The following is a 24,887-nucleotide window of genomic DNA, read 5'->3' on the forward strand; positions in this document are numbered from 1 at the left end:
TCTTCTCTAAGCCCTTGGTACTTCTCTAGTTTCTCATGTTCCTTTTTCCTGATGTTGCCATCGCTTGGTATCGCCACATCAACCACAACGGCTTTCCTCTGTTGTTTGTCAACCACCACGATGTCAGGCTGGTTCGCCATTACCATTCTGTCAGTCTGGATCTGGAAGTCCCACAGGATCTTGGCTCGGTCATTCTCTACCACCTTTGGAGGTGTTTCCCACTTTGACCTCGGGGTTTCCAGTCCATACTCAGTGCAGATGTTCCTGTACACTATGCCAGCTACTTGGTTATGGCGCTCCATGTATGCTTTTCCTGCCAGCATCTTACACCCTGCAGTTATGTGCTGGATTGTCTCAGGGGCCTCTTTGCACAGCCTACACCTTGGGTCTTGTCTGGTGCGGTAGATCTGGGCCTCTATTGCTCTGGTGCTCAGGGCCTGCTCCTGTGCAGCCATGATGAGTGCCTCTGTGCTGTCCTTCAATCCAGCCCGCTCTAGCCATTGGTAGGACTTCTTGATATCAGCCACTTCAGTTATGTTCGGTGGTACATCCCATGTAGGGGTTTGTCCTCCCATGATGGTCCTTCCTCCAGCACGTCTTCCTCTGTTCCCCATTGCCTGAGACATTCACTGAGCACGTCATCTGTTGGGGCCTTATCTTTGATGTACTTGTGGATCTTGGATGTTTCATCCTGGATAGTGGCTCTCACACTCACTAGTCCACGGCCGCCTTCCTTACGGCTAGCGTACAGTCTCAGGGTGCTGGATTTGGGATGGAACCCTCCATGCATGGTGAGGAGCTTTCGCGTCTTAACGTCTGTGGTCTGTATCTCCTCCTTTGGCCACCTTATTATTCCTGCAGGGTATCTGATCACTGGCAGGGCGTAGCTGTTTATTGCCTGGGCTTTGTTCTTGCCATTGAGCTGACTTCTTAGGACTTGCCTTACTCGTTGAAGGTATTTGGCCGTTGCCGTCTTCCTTGTTGCCTCTTCGAGGTTGCCATTTGCCTGTGGTATTCCAAGGTACTTGTAACCATCCTCAATGTCTGCTATTGTTCCTTCTGGGAGTGAGACCCCTTCTGTGTGGACTACCTTCCCTCTCTTTGTCACCATTCGACTGCACTTCTCAAGCCCGAATGACATCCCAATGTCAGAGCTGTAGATCCTGGTGGTGTGGATCAGTGAGTCGATGTCCCGCTCGCTCTTAGCGTATAGCTTGATGTCATCCATGTAGAGGAGGTGACTGATGGTGGCCCCGTTCCTGAGTCGGTATCCATAGCCAGTCTTGTTGATTATTTGGCTGAGGGGGTTCAGACCTATGCAGAACAGCAGTGGGGACAGAGCATCTCCTTGGTATATGCCACATTTGATGGATACTTGTGCAAGTGGCTTACCATTGGCCTCAAGGGTGGTTTTCCACAGCCTCATCGAGTTCGCAATGAAGTCCCTTAGAGTCCTGTTCGCATCGAAATGGGCGAGGTGCGATATATATATATATATATATATATATATATATATATATATATATATATACAGTTTTTAGCATCTTTCAACTCATTGTTTTGTTTTCCCATCAGCAACGCTGCTCTCATCAACCTCATTTCCAGCCACAGAGGTTGATGAGAGCAGAGTGGCGGATGGGAAAACAACACGAGAGACGCTAAAGCGCAACTATTTTCAGCAAAAAAGCTCTTATAAACCCATTACCAGCCAAGCACCGAGTGGCAGACAAAGTTAGCGACTAGCTGGTGAACATAGTGGAGCATTTTGCATCTAAAGAGCCAGATATTTTCCACAGAAGCTGGAATAGACTCAAACTAAAAGGAGAGTGAATATTGGACTTACATTCATCAGATGCCAAGAAACACAACTCCAAATGAATATTAAAGTGAGACAATGTAACTTGTGAAAAAATAAATAACACAATTTTCCACTAAAAATGACTTGCTCTGTTATGACCAATAGCTTATGATGGCCAACGTTGACATCATCACGCAAATATATATATATATATATACACAGGATTTTAAAACAATTAAAGAAACAAATAAGTCAACCTAAACTTAACTGATTGTAGCTTTTTCATTAGCTATAATTATTATTATCATTGTTATTATTATTCAAGCTGCTATCATCTCATCAATATGCATCCAAATCTACCTCTGATTTGAAAAACCTTTAATGAAGGCTTTTGTCTAGACAGCTGAACTTAAGTGTCATGAATAGAGAGGACCCAGACACTGGAATAAGCTTTCTCTTGTAAACTTTGTGTATTTTGAGAAAAAATAATAATACTAAGTCTTTACGGACTTTATGGTCTTCTGTAAAAGTTGCCTGGATTTGTCGCCAGGTGTTTTAAACAAGAAAGTCGCTAAGTAGGCAACATTGGCCATAACAACTTTTTAATAATATAACATTGTTCTTTAGGAATGTAATTAAAATACATTTGACAAAAGATGCACTAAAAGATGCCTGTATATCAAATCAAGTTAAAATACAAAGTGTTTCCTGAAGAGCAAGTGCACCGTCTAGAGAAAGCTAGACCTTTGAATATTTGAATCTTTTTTCTTGTTGCCATTTTCAGTGAAAAGAGATTACAGATAGTCCTGGTGGATTATGCGTCTAGAGTTTACTGACTTGAACTTGCATGGTTTCTGGGTATTGAAGTTTACAAACTTTCCACTCACCTCTTGCTGCCATTTGTATCTGCCAGTAGCAAGTGTAGCTTTAGGATATGTGAAATTATGGAGAAAGATGTGGTTTGTGGAGAAAGATTTTTTCCCCTCTCTTTCTGCTTAACTCGATATTTTCAGCTGCAGTATTCAGGTGGACTTTGTGAAATTATTTATTTATAAGCTTTGTAATTTTGTTGAAATATTTTAGACTTGGAGTTTGACTTTCAGTTTCACGGTTGTGTACTATAGCAATTACAGCTTCTCAAGAGAAAAGCGGTCTGTACAGAAGTTTACTGTATTTCCTGTGTTTAGCTTTCTTCTGGACTTGCCCCCAGGAAGTCACCTCAGGTCATGACCCTTCCCTTGTTGTGTCCTCACTCAAATGTGGTGTTATTAAATGCAGTATTTATGCCCTTTATCTCAGTGGTTTAATTATTGAATTAGCTTATGTGAGTGTAGGTAGAGTCCACTGATCTCAGTCCTTAATAGGTGTTCCTGTAAATAGGTGATCACTAAATGTAGCTAGTAGTTGTATAGTATTTTTTGTCTTTTGTTCGTTCATTTCTGATGTAGCTTTTAGTTGTTTTTAGGATAACTCAAACTCATTTATCATTGTTACAGGTCTTCCCTGACTGCTCTGTTTTTCCTTGACTTACTTTCAGCTTACTGTAGATTTTAATGTGCGTTTGCCTTTGCAGTTCCCTCTGCTGCGCCTGATGATGTAGCTGTGGAGGTGATGAACAGCTCAGTGGTCAAGGTTAGCTGGACACGTGTACACAAGGACAAGTTACATGGACATCTGGGAGGCTACAGGGTAATACCTCAAATACACACCTTTGCTTTTAGACACAGCTTAAAAGGAATGGCCCTGACCTTGCTCTAAACGTTTGCTTCTCTCACCCTACTCTGTCTCCTTTACTTGGCCAGCTCAGTGTTTTCCTGCACAGACCACCAGAAAAAAACACAATATCTTATTCGGCATTTTTTCACACATATGCATATGTATGATGTACAAAGTTTGATGTCTTGCAGCCGCTGCTGAGGATGGCTCTGTGTGTCTCTTTCCCAATTTAGATAAACTGGTGGCGTCTGCGCAGTCTGAGGGACTCAAAGAAAAGCCACGGAGACAAACACACACTAACATTCCCCGGGGACCGAAACAATGCTTCAGTACCGGGACTAACACCCTTCTCTGAGTACAGCCTCATCGTCATGACCTTCAACGGGCGTGGCAACGGCCCCGGCAGCCATCCCGTCAACTTCAAAACCCCAGAGGGAGGTAGGATTGTGGAAAAACAGCATGGAGTGTATTGATTCACAACTACTGAAGGGAAAATCTAATAATAGCCAAGGAAACTGGGTTGCTTACTATGTGTATTACCTTCTTTGCCCCCACAGTCCCAGAGAAAAATCCTGTTTTCAGGGTCACAGATGTACAGAAGCATACTGTCTCTCTGGTCTGGGCCCCGCCATTGGAGCCTAATGGGATTCTCACCGGGTATCTCCTCGAGTATCAGCTCAGTATGTATCCCTACACCTCATGCTTATACTTAAAGGTCCAGTGTGTAACATTTAGGAGGATCTATTGGCAGAATTGGAATATAATATTCATAAGTATGTTTTCATTAGTGTATAATCACCTGAAAATAAGAATGTTGTGTTTTCATTACCTTAGAATAAGCAATTTTTATCTACAGAGTGGAGCGGGTCCCCTTCCACGGAGTCCACCATGTTGCACTGCCATGTTTCTACAGTAGCCCAGAATGGACAAACCAAACACTGGCTCTAGATAGGTCCACCGTAGTTTCTTCTACATGCTTGGAAGGGGAGAGTGAGGCGAGGAGTATTCAAATGGTTGTAAACTACAATTCCATCGCTAGATGCCACTAAATCCTACACACTGCTCCTTTAACTAGTCTCTATAGACAAATATCTGCACATAAATGCTAAATCGTCGTCAGACGATAGCCAATGGCTTCTGAGATTGATATTTAACTAACTCAGATAAAATGTTGATGAAACGTTTTTTCCTTGTGTTTGATCCCTCGGTTCCCTTTCAGCTTGTATCCTCTTATGAAAAAATAAATTGAGTATATACAAAAACACACAGGCCATATATTTCAATTTGGAAACAGTGACTGCATATCAGAGACCTCACTGTTTTAAATGCAGAGCCTCTACCTCCATATTGTATTGTATTGATACAGACAAGTATGTACAGTACAGGAGTGTATTGGTAAAAGAAGGGAGGATCTTTGGCTTGCTGGTGATTGTCTAACCTATGATTCTCAGCAAGGAAAGTAAAATCATTGTGCTGCTCTAATGGGGCCAGGGTCATAGTGAGATCAGAGTGTGTGTATAGGAAACATGTCAGGGTGATGACCTGTGTGTCACAATCATGGCTCAGCTAGTGCTGACCAAAGCCACTGTGTCATAGTCTGTTAAGGTCCAGTTTTACTGACCCCCATCCTCTCCGCAGGGGACATTTTCACCATAGCTCACAGTCCCACGGGATGCCATCACTGAACACATCCCACGTGTGCACACACTTTGCTGTCCTTAAACAAAAGTCATAACGAAGCCAATGAGTAACTTCCAACAACATCTTAGTGCCCCATTTCCCGGCCAATTGAGTTTGATTTTGCAGCTGCACAAGAGGGCCAAGTGTCATACACTATTTCAAGAGAGGACGTTTTCATCGTGCCACAGCAATAAAGCTGATGGACTTTGAAGTGTGACTTTTTTTTGAAGTTCCCTCGAAGGAAGTCATGTGCGAAATGTTGAGGATAATGTAGCCAGCTGTCAGGGTATCATCAGTGACACAAAGGGAATCTCAAGCTGCAGCGCAGTCTGTAATAGCTTCACATCTCACAGGTTTCACAGGAAGGCCTGTTGTAACAACATTTAACACACTGAGCATGCAGGAATACGAGGGTGTTTAAATGGTTAAACTAACTGGCTTTGAAATGGCACATTTGAGCGAAACCTCATTTGATCATTGCATTAGTGAGTTTATCAGTACACCGGCCTGCTGATAGATGGGGAGCAATCCGTCTAGTAGATGTGAACACGATAGAGGTGTGTCCTTTAACAGTACATTTTGTAGTGATGATAGCTGTTCATAGAAAACTTTTGTCAGTATTCTTTTCTAAATCACTAAATAAATTCCATTAATGTTTTACTTGAGTTTTAATTTTCTTTAATTGTCTTTTACTTACTTAAAAATGGGAAGAGTAGGCCAGTAGACACTAAACAACTACAAGCCTGCCTCTCAGGAAGCTAGTCACACCACTTGACGAGGCAAAGATAAGTGTGTCACAAATGTGAAGTGAGGGCTCACACTCGATCCATTCGGTCACAAATATTTCCTATTTGTTCAGATGAGTTTACTGTTATACACTTAAATTACATGTTGCATTATTTTTTGCTGTGTGGCAGAGTTGCTACAGTTTACATTTACACTACAAATGTATTTTAAAATGAAACACTGAAGAATGAATGTAAGGATTCTTCATTTGCAATAGTATATTTGTGCAGATTGATCTCAACACATTTCTTGGCACATTGGGCTTGCTTGTTCTAGAGTTACTGTAGAGCAACTTATTAAGAGTGGGCCAAGTGAAGTTTGCACTCCAGTTATCTGAAATATCTACATGAGTGGGAGTTAAAAATGACCTTGACTTCAATTCATTCTGTTTTTCTTCCCATTTGAGCTGAACTCATTAACTGTCGGGTCATTCTCAGATTTCAGTGATGGTCTGTTTCATACTACTCAAGGCCAACTATATTTGGCCCAATAGGGCTGAAGAATATTTGGAAATATTGTTGTCTGAAGTCAGTGAAAGAACCAAAGTCTGCAGCCTTCAGCCATTTCAATCCATAAGATCATGTGCACCAGCTGTCAGGCCTGAGTGTTTCCGGATAAGTGAGAAACTATCCATCCACAGGATAGAAACATGATGCTTATGCTTCTCTGTAACAGTCTGGATTGAATAATTTACCAAAAATGGACCGTTTTTTTATCCCTAGAGACAAAACAAAACAAAAAAAAAATAAATAAATTGTCATGTCAGATAACAGTGGGCGGTGTCCTGGCAAAAAGAGAAGCAGACCAATACATTCTTGTCATTGTTTCTGTTGCCTCCTACCAGAGAGATGTAGCACCTCTTTCACAGCAAAGGTCACATCAACACCTGCCGTGTTTGTTTTTGTTACAAAGAACATAAATGCCACCTCCCTACCTACTGAGCTGCTTTACGTAGTGAAAAATGAGATCTCATCACAATGTAGACAGACACAACACAAATACATTCTAGATGTGCATGCACAGGACAACAATCTGTTTGTTAAATGCAAATAACATTTTAAAGGGGGTATTAAGTCAAACAAGCAAATGACAAGTTGTCTTTTTCTAAAGCCAAAAAAGCAAATGCGCAAGCCAAAATGACAAGTGATATTTGCTGTCTTTGGCATCGCTGAAATGTCGTGCGATTGTCAGTATTTTAGTTTTAGTTTTTTGCTCCAAAACAGAATGCAAGCTGAAAGTTCAATATCTCAGTGTGTACAGGAATCACTCAGTCACTAGTAAAAAATAATTTACAACAACCTCATACTGTACCAACAAAACTTTGTAGGTACAAAGGATGAAGACAACAGGTTAGGGTATAAGGGAGTGACAATTTTATGGTGTCATTTATTTCGAAATTTTCTTTTCTTTTCAAAAAATAACTTTGGGAAATGACATTGTAAAACATTTTTAAATATGCAATAATTACTGATTAAATAAAGTTTACAGTATTATTGTTACTGGGGAATAAAATAGTATAAAACTGGAAGGGTGTTCCTTGATAGCTGTAACTATGTTGCTGTTAGGTGTATATTTGTGAAATGATGATAAAATACTGGCAAACAGAAATTTAGTCTTGGAATCCATTAATAAAAACCGATGTTAGAATAGAACCAGCTTTAATGTCCTGTCATATCATTATATCATGAACGATAAAGAAGTCAAACACATTATTGACATTTATTGGACAACATGCAGCATAAAGAATAGTGTAGCGAGCTATTCATCACTTACAAATCACATGTCAAGTTTCTCTCTGTTTTTATCAACCTTTTTTGAAAAGCATGTATGAGTAATTCTAGCTGAGCTAAAGGCCGTTACCTCTTAAATAACTTCTATTGCAATAAACACTATAAAATGGGACCAGGATCAATAGATAGTGTAATAAAGTGACTATACATGGAATTTACTAACTCAAGTGGATTTAATGTTACTCTTTAAGGACAAGGGGTTGAAAACAAGGGAGGAAGTTCCCTTATTACAATGTGTACGGGATATGCAGTGTGTAAAATGAAACAGTCCCTTCTTTTCCCCTTTTTCAATGTATTTACAATCTAGTAACAGGGTATGAGCTAGGGTAGGAGCCAATAGGCGCTCCCTTTCAGTGACAGTAAAGTGACAGAGAAGGCTCCCTTTTTACAGTATAAGAACGGTTATAAGGACTGTAAAATGTTCCTTGTTTTTCAATGTAATTACAAAGTAAGTTCTAGGTCCTTCCTAAATGCAATTTGTTACCCCCTTGATCCCTGTACTTCTTCCTTTACCTACCGGTAGGTTCCCAGTATGATACCCCTTACGTACAAAATATTTACACGGGTATTTATGGACTGTAATCTAAAGCATTAACTCTTTTTTTTACTATGTTTTACATCTAGTCAATGACACAGAGGAAGTGGGGCCACTGCAGACAGTAGACATCAGCAAACCTGATACCACCAAGTGGATCCTGCGCGACTTGGAACCTGTGAGCAAATACAAGTTCTACCTGCGCTCCTGCACCACGGTGGGCTGCGGGCCTGTTGTCAGCGAGGAGTGCACCACTACCCTGGAAACAAGTGAGTAATGGAGGGTTCAGAAAGCAATTGACTAGGTGGTGTATGTGTGGAAAAGCTTGTGGGTGTGGGTGAGTGGGAGGGTGAGTGTGTTGCTTCCTGTTAGAGACAATGAGAACATAGACGAGCTTTGAGGTGCAGAATTGGCTGGGCAGAATTCTGGTGACAAAGCCATTCCACTATTTCAAATGGCATTGAACTAGTGGAGTATGATATATGCCTGGGCAGCCAAGCTTTTCATATCTCCATGTAAGTAATTTTTGTGGATAAACAATTTCATATGGGTGTAGTGGAGGTTTTCATTTGTCACTGTCATGAGAGAGCAAGTGCTTATTGACTGGACGGAGAGCGTGAGCTATGAAACAATCAGCTAAGAAACAAAATTGCTATGAGCAGGAGGGAAACTGAAGGTTTTGATTCTGAATTGTGTAATCATGAAAGAGTTGGTGGGTAAGTAATCATAATGAGCCGGCTTGTAGCATGTAATCTTTTCTTTTCAATTACATATCATTTGTTGAGGACAGCATGCCATACTTCAGCTGGCTCAAACTCAAGTCAAGCTTCTGTGAGATTACGGGCGGTGGTATGAATGATTGGATGGGAAATTAAACAGGAAACTGTACTTGGATTCACCTGAGTGTCAGTAAAAATGGACTGCAGCAACAGATACTGTCAGCATAAATAATTGGGTGGCGTTTTTAATACAAATGCACCCCAAAGAAATGAATGTCATTCAAGTTGTGTTATGCAAAAACACACTGAAAGACACTGCAGGTGTTGATTATGCAAGCTATTACTTAGCATTTACTTGAAGAATCCTTACAATCACAGAAAGAAACTTAATTGGCTCTTAGGTGTTGTTTATTTGCATGCTGAAAAGCCAGGGAGAAGGACACATTTTTTATGTATTGAATTGCAATTTTGTAAGCTTTTGTAAGCTATTACATACGTGTGTGGGAGACTCTAATGATTTGAGCATGTAAGTTATTTGTGGCAATTGTACTATCACTGTGTGTATATATCAGTGTCGTTTCTGTTAATTATCCTCTGCCTGCTTTCTCTTATGCCACTAAACAGTGCATTGCATTGAGTGTTACCTTTGATCATGCTGTGTGTATTGTTAATGTGAATGACTGTGTAAACGTCTGCTTGCCGATACATTGCTTGCCCCTTCTGTCTTTTTCTTTCTTTCTTTTCTTTTTTTTTTCCCCTGCAGCTTCCACTTTGGCTCCCACTGTTGGCCTCAGTATGTAGATCTGTGTTAATGTAGAAACTGTGACACGTCATACCTACACATACAATCTCACACTGCTCTGACATACTGTTGATAACATTAATACTTCATTTTGGAATTATATATTTCTAAATTTGCTGTATGTTGGTATGACATGTTTAACAGTCATGATTATTATTTTAGGTAGTGGATGCATGCTTTAGATTTAGAAATGTGGACAGGTGTGGATGTTACAGGCCTGAATAAATCATCAGGTTTTGAGTCTCAAACTGTTCGACACATTTTATTTTGCCTGTACAGAATCAAAAAGCTCCAAACACTCGGCTCCTCTGCACATAATTGACCTTGTCTGTTGTTTGCCCTTGCCATTAGCAGAGAGCACGCTGATGTCTCCTTTCATTAGAAAAATGTCAACTTCTTCTTAGATAAAGTTTGTGGCTTCCTCTCAAATAGCAATGATAATAAGTAACCTAATTATAAATTCATATTAATCTCGGCTCATTAGTGACTGTAAACGAATATTGACTTTTATCCTAGCAACAGGAGAGTCAGTGCAACTTGTCTAACTCAAGCTGAGAAAATAAATGATGCTTTAAGAGCCAAACCCAGGAAGAGCATCAGACACGCCACGCATTCATCTTTCTTCCTTTTTAATGATGTGCACAAAGAAAATGAATTCACTTTTCACCTTTAAAAGGCAAGATCAAGTCAAATTAAAAATCACAACACCTCACCTTGTGTATATTGTGTATGTATTGATTCTACATTATGTTTCACTGTAGACATGTAGTCATCATGATTAGTTACTCATTTTAGAGTTTAGCTGAAAATAACATGCGTGCTAACAGTAGAACGTAGCGCCCCGAGCACTATCCCAATTGATAACCACAAGGTCTGTCTTTCTTTTCAGGCAAGTCAGCTTCCCCCTCACCTCCAAGCACTCCAAAGTCCCCAGTGACCAAACCCACTCGTTCCACCATAGGTAGAGCTGCAGCACATTCTGACACAACAAGCATCAAACCACAGAGACAAACAAAAACTGTGAGATAAATATGTAAAACTATGAAACCAAATACATGTTCATGTTTTGTCAGGACATTTTGCTGTCGCTAGGTGACGGTTCTGTCGTTTCCTCAAAGTAAAGTGATAACACTAAAACAAAAAAACATACAAAACGGCTCTATATTATGTAGACTAATTAGCTATTTCAGGGTTGTTGTTTTTCTGTAGTTTGTATTGTTTCCAGTGGAAACGAGGGTTGGAATGTAGAGTAACAGCCCCATTTTATTGTTTGTTATAAGCTATGTGCATACTGATGAAAAAGCTGGTTTTAATTTCTATTCTGTACCACAGGGGAAATTTAGGATACTAGATCTATATCCAGACCCAACAGTGGTGCTGTAGAGCGCAGTCACTCGAAGGGGACAAATATGTCTAATTGTCAGTGATTGATTTGTTGGGCCCCAGCCACCCCCAGAACACGTCAGTGTATTGACCCAACAGTCACCTGACATTTCCATGTAATCTTCAACTGGGTAAATAGCAACACCGCTCTGGGTCAAGAAGTTGTCCGGAGCAGCATGTGAGCTGAGAGAAAATAGTGAGGAGAAACATCCTCCTGGGCGATGCCGAGGAGGTGTGAGCTCATACTGGGAGGGTGATATTTACAGGACACTGAGATAAGTAGATAAGCGGAAGCTGTTGAAAGCTCCTATATCAGAATATTTTCTGGCCTCTCCTTATAAAAAAGCCTCCTGACTTTGAAGGGGCATCTTCCAGGGCATCAGCTCCCTGCTGGGTTAGCAGCTGCTTTCTGCAGCATTTAATAGCAAGCTGAGGAGCGCGGTGACAACACACGGCAGCCAGCCTTGAGATATTTTTAGTTCAGGGGCCTATCTCATTTGAAGTCATCGCGCAGTCCCAATGACTGGAATTACCATAGTTGCAGACTAATCCATCAACATTAGTCAGAGAGTGTCATTTGCAGTGGTTGGGATGGGCAGCACAGACACAGGTGTCCTTGTCTGCTAAATTATCACCTGAGCAAATAATGCACCTGAGCTGGAGACACAGCAGAAGATTTGCATGTTTGCCATGGGGAAATGAAGTGGATTGTGCTTTGTTGACTAGCTTAGACAGCTGCTGTCAAAGAATACTTTTCCCACTAATGATACACATCTCTCACTACATTATTAGAAATGTCTAATATAAGGCTACATTACATGATATGTCTAAAGCTAAGGTACAGATTAAATTTGCTCTTGCTTTCAAAGCAAATAACATAGACAAAATGATTATTAAAGACCACTTATAATTAGATAACTCAAAGAAAAAGAGTAAAACCAGGGCTGCAGCTACAGTACCGCTGAGACTGAGGTAACGTCCTCTGTGTTGCTTCTGGGAATTAAATTACATATTGTTGGTTTCAAGGGCTGATTCTGATTTTTTGTTGTTTTTTGTTTTATTTTTTTTGTTGTAAATATTAGAGCTGTAATCGTTTAGTAATTAGTAACATTTTCTGGTTTCAGCTTCTCAAATGTAACGATTTGTTGCTTTTATCTATTTTATATCATTATGGATAGTAGATACTGTATATATATATATATATATATATATATATATATATATATATATACACGTTTTTGAGTTCAGTTGGACAAAACAAGACATTTGTAGGCCTGACCTTTGGACCTGGGAACAGGTGCTGGGCATTTTTCACTATATTCTGACATTTCATAGACTAAATGATTAATCAGTTCATCTCCTTTAAGATCTCTGTAGATCTCCATTTAGCTTTGCGGGCTCCACCTGTGATTCCATTTCCATATCCACATTACTCTTATTATTTTTGCTGTTGAGGTATTCACCCTATGTCCCTCTCTGGCAGATGTTTGATGCCTCCTTACACTAGTGTTAGGAAACATAAGAGCACGCTCGCTTCTTTCATAGACGGTGAAGAGCAACATCCTTCATCGCATAATGACAACACTCATGATTTTGCTTTGATCTGCATTGTCCTTTACTAATCCTTCTCTGCCATTTCTGTTTTTTCTCATCTTCTCTCATTTCTCTGTCAGTCCCGGCCCTGTTGAATGTTAGCTCAGCTGTTAGTGACAACTTTGCAAATATCAGCTGGATATGTGGAGGAGAGCACACTGAGTTTTATATTGCATATATGAACAACCGTAAGCTCATATTACCCTTTTTCTCTGTTAGTTTCTGGACGTTGTTAGAGGGATTTTAAGTAGACTTTGTAGGTGAAACATTTAATAATTTTAGATGTGGTGTGTCTGAAATGGTCATTCATGTATTTTCATTCATATCTTCACTAAATTCAATAGTTGTTTTTTTTCATGAGTACTAACCCATCCTGATCATTCACCCTCTGCACAGGTGAGGGTTTCTGGAAGATATCAGAGCCCTTAAACACCTCTAAGACTTTCCACATCATTGACGGGCTCGAACCTGGGACTGAGTACACTGTGCGCCTTATTCCTAACAGCTGGGTTGATAATTCTAGTATATTTGAAGATGTTTTCACGACCGGGTCTACAGGTGAGGAGGGAAACCAAAATAACTCGAAAAAAGAAAGAAAAGCAGGCGAAACTATTTGACCTCTCATTTATAGAGTGCAGGTGCACCCAGCGTGTCCTTGAGCAGTGACTCAAGACATAATGTGTGGTCCTTTGCAGTGTCACTAGGATTTCATTTAGCCACACGGACTCACTGAGAGGAATTACATTTGTACAGCGTTCCCTACTTGATTAATTAGACAAGCAAGATTAGCTGTTTAGTATTAATATTGGACCGTTTCCATCAGCAGTGTGCCCTGCCTTTGCATCAGATAGGCTTTGTCAATGTAAACATTCAATCAAGTGTCCTGATGAAAAGGCCAAGGGGTGTCAAAGTCACTGCGTATTGTTCTCCTCAGGTCTGGCCAGCATCCACGGAGGAATATCCACCCAGGGCTGGTTTATCGGCCTAATGTGTGCCATTGCTCTCCTCACACTCATTGTGTTGATCGCCTGCTTTGTCAACAGAAATAAAGGAGGGAAGTATTCCGGTAGGTGCTCACTTACATGCACACACGTCCTTGTTTGAATACTAATTGCCGCTTTGAGCATCATTGTATTTCCATTTGGTTGTTTGTTGCTACGAAAGAAATTACCAATCATCCTAGAAGCCATTACAGGAATATGTAAGCTGATGTGTTTTTTTTTTATTCAGGCCACACAATTATTTTAATGCAAATTTATACAGAAAATTGGCTTGTGCATTGATAGGGAAATTAGCATTTCTACTGTATGTCCAGCATTAGTATTTTGCATTATTTAGGCAAGCTGCTTTTTCCAGCAACAATCTAAACAAAGTGCAGCCCACAGCGAGACAAAATGCAAATGCTGTGCACGGGATGGCTGCGCAGGGAATGATGACATAAGCTCTGTGGTATCTCAATGTTATTCCTCCTATTGGGGACATGAGAGTCCTTATCGGCTTTATTATTCACAGCTAATGACCATCAGGTTGTCGCCTGGGCAGCGATCGCTTCACTCGTCAGCAGAAAAAAGAGCGAGACGCAGCTCTCTCCTTTGTTTTCTCATTAAGTTCTCATTATCACCCATAGCTCCAAAAACCTTTCTTTCATTTGCCCAAACCATGATTTTTGTTTCTGCTACATCACATATAGAACTATACATTTTGATTTGTACTGTATTTAATATTTTTATCATGAATTTAACATTTATATAAAAAATAACGTAGATAAAAATATTTTATACAAGGTAAAGTTTGATTTTTTATATAAAATAAGATTTATATTTAGAACAATTATATAAAAATGTATTTGAGCTTCTTTAACCATATATTTGACATTTTGCAATATTTGGTAAGGCTTGCACTGATCTTTCATTCAGTGAACAAGTGCAGAGAATCAGGGACTGAGACTCAAACTTATTCAAACAAGGTAACAGTCAGGGGACACAGTGAGCTTCACTGGCAGCTGTCTCTTGTGGAAATCACTGATTTTTTTCTCTTCATTTTGTGAGCAGTAAAAGAAAAAGAGGACCTTCACCCAGACGTGGAGTCCCAGGGCATGAATGACGACACATTTTGTGAATATAGGTAAGTGTAACTATTTCACCACCTCACTGCAATTCACGTGCAACATTCTATGAATTTTTCTTCTGCTATCGGTCATTTCCATCCTCTTCTCTCAGTAATTCTCTCTGTATTCCTCCTCTTGCTGAAAAGACAACCCAGCATGCACGAGGTTCACATGGAGCCTTACACTTCTTCTGTTCAAGACATTTGATGGACTGAGTAACTGGAAAGTATGTGATAAACAGCAGTAGCATCCCTGAGCTGTTTACACATCAGTGTGTGTCAGGGTGGTAAAATCCCTTTGTAGGGCCGTGTGATCTTAGATACAGTGTTGTGTTGGTGTTTGTGATAGACACTGCATCATAAACGGAGCCACAGTGCCGTTCAGATGTTGCCATTTTTTGTCCGGATGGAGCTAAACGCTGACTGTCCAGCACACAGTAGGAGGCTAAAACCAATCAGTGTAACTGAAAGCAGCTCATCTCCAGGGAAGTAATATCTGGGCACGTTTCATTAATCCTTTAGTTGTCCAATTCAAAACCGCAGAATGAGCCCCAGTGTAATTCTCCAATCAGTGGGCTCTCCAACTAAAAGTTTTTAGTAACTACTAGCTTGTTTTAAACTAGTGATTTACTATGTTCGGTTGCACCATTAAAACTTAAGAAATGTCTTAGCCAGTAAAGAATTCAGTAATGTATAAACCCGTTGCTAGGAAACATATAAAAAATCAAAAACAACAATGTAAACAGGAAGTCACTTTAGCTTGTAACATGACTTCCAAAGATACTTCCCCCCATATTTAGGGGGACAAACAATATATTAATGTTGAAGGGATAGTTCAACATTTTGGGAAATACTCTTATTTGCTGATTATTCTTGCTGAGTGTTTGAAGAGAAAATCCACACTACGCTCATGTCTGTATGGTAAATATGAAGAGTGGTATCAAACTTCTCATATAACTGTCGGCAAGAAAGTGAATTCAAGCTTATTTCCAAAAATGTCGACCTATTCCTTTAACTGACTATACTTTATAAATGTAGGTATGACTTTGTTTTATTTATGTATGCGTACATGGAGAAATATGTTTGTTTTAAAGTATTGTAGCGTCCCTTAGTAAGAAGACGACAAGACTCGCTGACAGCTTAGTAGAGAACAGTACTGCAGCCAACACCAAAGCAACGAAACATTTAACCGTGCTGTTAGCTCTGAACTAGCCACTCACTAAAGCTCTCGCACAAAGACTAACTCCCCACACTAGCAGGAAAAACAACAAACTCTACCATTCACAGTTAGGCTTTCTCACACAAATCACTGTCATAGCTAGCTGAAATGACTGACAGACTCCACAAGGTTTACTGACACCCTGGAAATAACAGTAGCAGCACTTAAACAGTCCTTTTTATCCTTAGCGCTCTAAATGAACTAACCTCTCTGAACACTGTGACACTTGTAACAGTAATTCTTAACGTCACCTAGTCCTTTTACAGTATAAATTCGGTGGTTAATATCCAGTTCCGCTAACTTAACAGACATCATTTGGTCATTTAGTCTAATTTTTGTCATTTGAAGTATGTTGTGTTATTTTTGAAGGGGTTCAGTTAGCAACGCAACAGTTACACGTCAGTAACTAATATCCATGTAAGTTTATATGGTTCAACCTGTTTAAATTTAGTGATGCATAAATCACCACATAATAAACACTTGCATTATAACTAGGCTAAGTTAGAACTTCAGAAGATCACGTGGTACAACCAAGTTTATGTCAAAGGCTCTAATGTCACCAGGAAATAAAAAAGTAACTTACTTATGAACCTAATTACATAAAAGCACATGATATTTAATAGTCTCACAGTTAAAATGCATCAAAGGGTGCCAGCATGTGCAGCCTCAATAATGAGCACCGTTTTAATGTCCCCCTCAATATCTCATGTCTCTTCCAGACCTCACTTTGTCATATGCATTGATACATGTATAGCATAATGATTAAAATTGTCTCAACATGTGCGTCTGTGTGATTATTTTCCATTGGTCAGCCAGAGGTAAATGCTAATGTCAGTCACAGAGACTCATCGTAAAGGCAGTGATAACTCCAGCCTCCACCCTCTCGTCCTCTCCAGTAAGCCATAGAGTGAAGCCATGGGTGAAATGAGGTAATTCTAAATCCACTGTGCCTCTCTTGCAGTGACAACGACGAGAAGCCACTGAAGGGCAGCCAACACTCGCTGAGCAGAGAGATCAAAGCGGGGGACAGCGGGGACAGTCTGGTGGACTACGGCGACGAGGACGCTCAGTTCAACGAGGATGGTTCCTTTATCGGCGAGTACGCTGGGCGAAAAGAGAAGAGAGTGTCCGCTGAGATCAAAGCCACCGTTCAGACCCCAGCATGAGGAGCAGAACCGCCATCCATCCTCCCCCGGACAACATTTTCATTAAACCTGCTGGGAGGAACAAATGAAAGAGGAAACAGACATTATCCATACCGAGCACAAGTTTTGTGTCAAATGTAATGCGTCATTGCCAACTGCACACTGCCACCCTCATTTTATAAAGCTCTGTTTTGTCAAGTTGCAACAGAATGACCATTACTAAATACTGTGTATATATAGTGTATATTGTTTGTGCGGAGTGTCTTTTTTTTATAATTATTATTACACAAAAAAATTTAGAGGGCTTGGATTTTCTTTTTTTGTATCTCCATTACTTCAGCTGCAGTACTGTTTGTACAAATGTTAGGACAATTTTACTCTTCATTGCACATCATTATACAGTATGCAGCTTTGCCTCTGATGCCATCTTGTAGCAGACCACAGATTAAGTGGGGATATCAAGATATTTTTCAATTGGAGCAAACATTACTGACATTTTATATTTGAATTGGATTCATTAAATATGATGTAAGATGTGTATAAAGGTTGCTTATCAACTTATTTTTTTCAGTGGTTTTATATCTGACAAAATAACAAGGACATTTACATATCATAAACATTGATTCTTGAGTATTGCATCTCCCTGTGATGTTAGAAGAAAATATAATTTAGTTATAATGTCTTGTTTAGCATTTAGATCCATTGGATAGTATAAATTACAAACTTCAGTCTGTGCTTACTGTAACAGTCCATTACACAGAAATTGTATTAAAACTACAAGGACAATTACAGTTGAATCCCGTTTATAGACTAAATATTTCACAATGCTACTGTTGCCTATAGCTGGTGTTTCAAATGAAGTTTCTCTGAAAACATGATTGAGTTATGCGAATAGCCACATAGTCTTTCCAAGAGTTTGATGAGAAAATTGATACAACTTTCATGTCGGTATGGTAAGTATGAAGCTACAGCTAACACAGGGTATATGCAGGAATCCTGAAGTTAAATTTAATACCGTTTAAGATCCTTTTCATACATTTTAAGACCTCATCGTCACTTTGAGTTGAATGAATTGAGTGACTAACCCAATGCAAGGTTTATTAGAATATCAGTAAATTTGATCGTTTGACTAAAAACTAATCATTTTTCATTATCATTACAATATTGTTTTAAAAAAAGAGGTTGTAGTCACATTACACTACATTTGCACGAAAAAAGTGAAACAAATATGCTCACTGATGAAGTAAATGTAATGTCCTGAAGTTATCTTTCATATTTTTGTGTGCTATAACAAATAATAATCACAAAATAACATTTGTTAAACAAGGTTTATAGTGAAGGGATCTGAACTACGATTTGCTCATCCTCCCAATGTGAGGGTGAATCCATAACCAGCTGTAGGGGCGGGTATCATTAGGATTGTATTTTTATCGGCCCGGTTATTTATCATTACTCTTACTGGTTCTTTTTCATTACTAAATTAATAAATTGGGTTTTTTTAATTAGCATTTTTTTAAAAGAATAAATACATAACACGATTAGAATTGATTTATATTTTAAATATAACTAAATATTGTTTCTAGAGCAGTAACAGTAAAGTTCACAACAGCAAAGTCACTATATACACTCAATATCTCACTGGGGGGGACTACCGTCTCAGCCAGCAGCTAAGTTTACAAGAATTTGCCAAATTTTAAGATGTGGCAAACACAGTTAGGCTACATACAGGTAACTTTCAATTTAGCTTGTTCGTAACAATTAGCTATTAATTAACAAGCACGCTGTGGTTGCGACAACTGCGGACAAAGCAGGTGGAAAAATAGCTTTTCGACTTTTTCTACTCTTTACTCGAGTAATGTTACCTTCACTTCCCTGGTTCACTGTCTCCACGGTGGACTCTCTGCTCTGCTGTCCACTGGGTGTGTTTGTGTGTGCGTGTGCGACCATAATAAAAAAAAAAATCACATCCCTGATACATACTGAAAAAAAGCTACAAAATTTAATACCTCTGAAAATGGCGTTTAAGACTTTTTAAGGGCCTTAATTGTAGCTAAATTGATTTATCAACTTTTGATACTTTTTAAGACCCTGTTGGTTAGTTTAGCAGAAAAACTAGAAACAGGGAAACAACTAGTCTGTCTGTTTCCAATGGTAACAAAATCTGCCTAAAAGCACCTCTACAGCTCACTAATTAACATGATATATGAAGTATAAAAAAACGACAATTCACAAATTCCCTTGTAACTTGACTGCTACCTGTAGCTTATATTAGCATACATACATGAGAGTGGTATCAATCTTATAATAATTTGTCAAAATATCAAACTATTCTTTTAGTGGTAATCCAGTGATTTAGTGTTGTACTTCCATAATGTTGGAGGAATTGTACAGAGACATGATAAAAAAAAAATAATGGTAAAAATTGCTGCAGCAGAGGCCAAACTATCCTGACTTTTAGTCCCAAGTGTGGGTCAAGCTCCAAAAATACTAGAAACTACACTTCCCATGATTCATAGGCCTATCATTAGAAAGATCCTATCAGGTAAACGCCCAAGTCTTTCAAATTCCATACCCCCAGTCGCGTTTGAGCGGGCTTTGGCTGCATGCTGGTAAACAGTCCGTGTGGAGAGCAAAACTGGCGGAACACATTGGCCGAAATGCAATCTTGGAAGCCATCGGCTATCATCTAATGACGATTTAGCTTTTTATCAATCTTGGAACCCTAGAGAAAAGCTTTTTCTAAATGTATCTGCATTCAAATCGTCGTCAGGTTTTGAGACTGCTACAGACTCAGTCTGTAAACAATGACCGGCGCACAGAAGACGAAGTCTTGGCCCAGATATCCGTTATCCGGATGTCCGCTGGCTACACCAGAAGCCCCAAAACATTGGCCCCCAGAGGCAAAAAATTAACAAGCCTTACTCTGTTAATTTCAATATACTGCCAGTCAAAACACAATCATTATGTTATTCAGCGTTAACATTAGCAGCATATTCAGAAAAATTGCAATTGTTTGTAAAAATTCAGCCATTGCATGTTAAGAATGTTAATTGGTGTTTTTTGATGTCATTAAATTGCTTTACTTTCTTACGTCCTGGTAATGGTCTGGTTACCTGTTTGGTCACAGTCATCACTTACAGAAGATAATTTATGTTCTTGATACCTACAGTACTGTTTGTATGCCCCAACAGATGAATAGATGACTTACAAATCTCTGCCTTTACCTCTAGTCAGCAGTGAAATATGACTTGAGAGAAAGCAGTACCTGGTGAAACATCCTCATTCCCTCTGAATAAAATAGAAGATGTTTGACAGGTTGTTCCCATTTGCAATATGACTTTAACAAATGTCATGCCAGGGTCAAGTCTCTGTCTGAGTTGAACATCTTGTGTGATTACTTTGGCTGCAGGAGAGAATCATGAGAAATCAAAGGAGTGGGCTCAGACAGGCACTGGATCATGGAGTGAGAGCTGTAATCATGTCTGATGGTTGATAGTAGGGAGTGGAAAGTGTCAGTGTGAGGGTTCTCACTGTGTGGGTCACATCTGCCTCAGATACTCTGTCATCACTCAGCCAGGTTTGCCTTAGCTGCAGCAGTTAGAGGCTTCAGCTTTCACATATACGACCTTCAGGTGTTGTTAATGGACCCTCTGGTAGCCATGTTGAAGGTCCTCAGCTCTTTGGCAACAATGTGAACAGCTGGACGTGTCTCTACACATGCAATCAGTGTTGGGGGAAGCTACTTACAGATAATTAATTCTGCAACATAACAATTACTTCTCTCTGGAGAGAAACCGAATTACATCACAACTAGAGAAATACAGATTGTATCTCTAAGTTTCTTAGAGAAAATACTTTGAAAAAGACAATATGATACAAAAATCTGTAATAGGCTACAAAGTTAAAAGGATTTGTTGGATTTGCCATTCTATCTTACAACACTGACGTGGCCACATGTACATTGAAAGAGTTATTGGTCACTGTAATAATTCCTGCTGTCCATACTGGCTGTGAAGTGCTTACTTTCTAGCACAACTTGAGGTGGGGGACAAAATTCTTTGTAGAAATGTATTCTAAAGTTCAACTGAAACTAAACTCATTGTTTTAAGTTAGACTTGAAAAAATCAAAACCTGTTCAACTTTATTACTATTATTAGTATTTTTGATGATTCCCACTATTGTGTTCAGACAGAGCGCAAAGCGAATTTTAGGCAGCGCGATTGCATACATGAACATACAGAAACAAGAGGATAACGAGAAGAAACTGGAGGGAAATAAAAGAAAGAACTGGAGTTTCTGCTGAGTTCTGAGTTCAGTCAGAGGCTGAGCTGAAGACAAACACACAGGCATAGCCTACTCATACAGACATGGTTGGTGTGTACGTTGCTAGCTAGCTTACACAGCTAACGTCTGTACAGTTGATACATTTGGCTAGTTGGGGCTAATAAATACAAACAGTCCAGCAACACAGCCCACGTGAGCAGCGCGGCTCAGGCGTGGCAGCAGCTGCTTGTCATCTAGAGATTTGCCGTGTCGCCTATTTTTTCCGCGTGATGCGTGCAGTTCACAGCAAAAGTAGACAGTAAAAATTATCTGTTGATAGTCATGTTAACATCATACCAGCAACATTACACCTTCCACTATAGTTTCAGTTATTGAAACCAGAACATCTCCTTATACGGTTGATTTGGCACCTATATTGCAAATTAAGGTCCCGCTCTTGATGTAAATTTGATTTTTCAATAAGCTCAACCCTGGAAACATGTAAAACAGAAACCTGAAAACGCCCCTGGAAGTGGCTTTTAAACTGCAGGCCAAGTGAAGAGGGATTGCTGTATATTTTTTATTTATTTATTTTTATTATAATTATGTATTTTTTACAATTAAGCACACGATTCTTAACCTTTTTATATCTAAACTAAATATAAATGAAATTTACAATGAAATGAAACATTCTATTATTGATGGCCATTATCAAAGGCAAATTCAATGTAGAAAGTAGCAGTGCCACAGCATGACAGCCGCAGCAGTTCAGTTCAGCGAGGTAGCCGTCACGCACAGGAAGAGGTAGGCGGTGTGGCCCAGGCGTAAACCCACAAGCCAGCTAAAATCTTTTTGCAAATTGTGCTTTCTTCTTTATTAAGCATTCTGACATGGATACCTGCAAGGAATGTCAGCTTGATTTTAGTGACCATCATTCAGACAACTGTGCTCCAGAATCTACAAGTCCAGCTGGGGATATTGCACTGAGCAGCTAGATACATGAAATAACAGTATGCTAGGATTTGTGGATACAGTTAAGTTAATATCTCACTATTCACTTATGATTGATATTGCGTACATTCAAGCTCAGGTTCAGCACCAAAAATTATGGACTGCAACTGCTGCGCAGAAAGATGTTGCAATGCTAAAAAATTAAAATGCAGATGCAGAAAATATTTTGTCAGTGGAACTCTTGAAAACTTCTTCTTCCTCAGGTGGTCGGGGAGGTTAGGCATCATTCACACAGGAGGCCACCCAGTGCTTTTCCATTAGCAGCAACCTTCACAAGCAAAATTACGTCTCATTCAGCTTGGTGGATGTCTACAGACAGAAACTTGTTGTGGGTTGTGGGAAGCCAGAAAAGAGTAGTGGCAAGAAGGAAATGGTGAAAATGGAGCTCGGGTCCACTTAAATTTCAGACGTAAAATCACCAACACCAACAGTTTTTAGTATTCAGCATTCACTCCCTACAGGCCTCCTGTGTAAAAGCTGTCAGTTAAATGTTGGTAGTTTGTGGCTACACAACGAACAGATTCACAGCAGTTACAACATATTCTAGCAGTGTCAAGTTTTCACAGAGGGGAAAAGAAACCAAATATCCATAGAAAGTGTTAAAACCACTGCAGCATAATCCATGTATCTACTGTCCATCTGCACAGCATGTTCCAAGCACTCATATAGTCAACTATATATTGCTTCTTTTACATTACATTATATTATATTTATTTAGTTGATGCTTTAATCCAAAGTGAATTATAATAAGTGTATTGTTCTGTTTATAGCATCAATTTCTTTAATTGTAAGCACTTTGTTCTTTTTTTTAATGTTAATGTGAAGCACACTGAGTTCTGTCTTGTGAATAAAATGTGCTGTATGAATTAAGTTTGCCTTGCTTTGTCTGCAAAGTGTCAGGAGTATAAGAGTGTGTTACATCAGACATCTCTGATTGGCAGCCATTGCACCAGGAATCTTCTGCTTTTCTGTTTCATGATTGATTCAGTTTTAGATCGTTCCCACAGTCTCTGTTTCATCTGCATTATGCCTTGAGAAACACACCTCAGTGGTCTGGTTTTGTATTATATCACCTCAGAAAAACTGTACATATTTTAAGTGATAACCAGTGTCTTTTATGTGTATTAATACATTTACACTATATTGGGGTTTTTTAATCTGTAATTACAATTTTATTTTTCTTTAAATTGACCTGTTTTATCTGACCATGTTATTTAAGTGCACTGAAGCGTTTTCTGTATTATTTATACAGGCAACAAAGACAGTTGTTATAGTTATGCCACCTCACAAATGTAGGTACATGCAAACATGGAAGAAGCAGCTCTAAATACATGAAGTAAAGCTGTATTTACTATTTAAGCAATATTGAGTATTTGATGTGCACCGTTTTGCTACGGTTTCTGGGTTGAACAACATGTTTCCTCGAAACATGTTCCTTGAGGTACATTTTCTTTCGTTTGGTGGGTGTGTCACAGAGGTGTTACCCAATCAGCTGCGATGTGTATATAAACCAATCCGTATTAAGGCAGTGCACTTGCATACACAACAGGGTATTCAAGGCACCACCATTTCCGTTTAAATGTTTTGCTACATTTTGTCAGGGCTGAACACAGGCCAAGTCTTTTTCAACCACGGCTTTTTAGGGGTCCAAGCAGCGAATCTCGCTGCTGGAGCCCTATTGTTTTTGTTCTCATTATTCTTTCTTGCAAATGCCACCCACTACTCAGGCATATAAAATGACACTCACTGACCTCAAGGTGGCGCTGTAACAATCCAATTTGTATTTTCACAATTATCTCGAAATCGGTTTGACTTAGAGTCAAAATTCTTTCATCATTTTAATCTCTCAATTCATCTGCATCTTTGCTCCAATGGTCTTCTGCTTTAAAAATGTTAAACTTTTTCTCAATATTCACTAAATCCTATTTTCGACATCTTGTCAGAAACCTCTGGGCCAATCGTCCCAAGACTTAGTCAGGATCATCTACAGACTTCACTGATCTTTTTCAATACGTCAATCTGTTTCAATCATACAAGCCAATTAATTTTTATCAAAATAGCAACAAATGTATTCATGTGAAACACGTCTTCACCGAAGGTCATAAGCTACATCCAATGTTTCTGAAAGTAGATTTATATACTTCAACAGAGCATTAGCATATAGTGATGACCACGATTATTTTTTTTAAGAAAATCAAGAGTTTTGCTTCTTCGTCAGTTAAATGAGAAACAAGCTTCCAAATGCTCGCAATCTGCTTGGACCACGATCATTGCTGCTTGCGGCTACATTTTTCTTTTAAATCCATGACTGAAGAATTGACATAGCAATTTTTCACCACCT

The 24,887-nt window shown here is 39.3% G+C and overlaps 1 protein-coding gene across 13 annotated transcripts in view; it reads left to right on the top strand.

Annotated features, from left to right (window-relative positions):
* Positions 1–18,069, top strand: part of chl1b (cell adhesion molecule L1-like b) — a 69,876-nt gene extending 51,807 nt beyond the window's left edge. For 5 of the 13 annotated variants that reach the window (XM_044168494.1, XM_044168486.1, XM_044168521.1 and 2 more), the window contains 11 exons: positions 3,372–3,487; positions 3,748–3,952; positions 4,072–4,194; positions 8,395–8,574; positions 9,788–9,817; positions 10,716–10,787; positions 12,883–12,990; positions 13,199–13,360; positions 13,737–13,868; positions 14,854–14,926; positions 17,089–18,069. In XM_044168494.1, the coding sequence (XP_044024429.1) occupies positions 3,372–3,487; positions 3,748–3,952; positions 4,072–4,194; positions 8,395–8,574; positions 9,788–9,817; positions 10,716–10,787; positions 12,883–12,990; positions 13,199–13,360; positions 13,737–13,868; positions 14,854–14,926; positions 17,089–17,293 (1,406 nt within the window). In that variant the 3' untranslated portion in view covers positions 17,294–18,069. Of the gene's footprint in view, positions 1–3,371; positions 3,488–3,747; positions 3,953–4,071; positions 4,195–8,394; positions 8,575–9,787; positions 9,818–10,715; positions 10,788–12,882; positions 12,991–13,198; positions 13,361–13,736; positions 13,869–14,853; positions 14,927–15,055; positions 15,136–17,088 lie in introns of all 13 variants that reach the window. The other 8 variants (XM_044168558.1, XM_044168529.1, XM_044168540.1 and 5 more) reach the window with 8 other exon arrangements.
* The last annotated feature ends 6,818 nt before the right edge of the window (positions 18,070–24,887 follow it).

The sequence above is a fragment of the Siniperca chuatsi genome, linkage group LG2 (assembly GCF_020085105.1).
Source record: "Siniperca chuatsi isolate FFG_IHB_CAS linkage group LG2, ASM2008510v1, whole genome shotgun sequence".
In the NCBI taxonomy this organism is placed as follows: Eukaryota; Metazoa; Chordata; class Actinopteri; order Centrarchiformes; family Sinipercidae; genus Siniperca; species Siniperca chuatsi.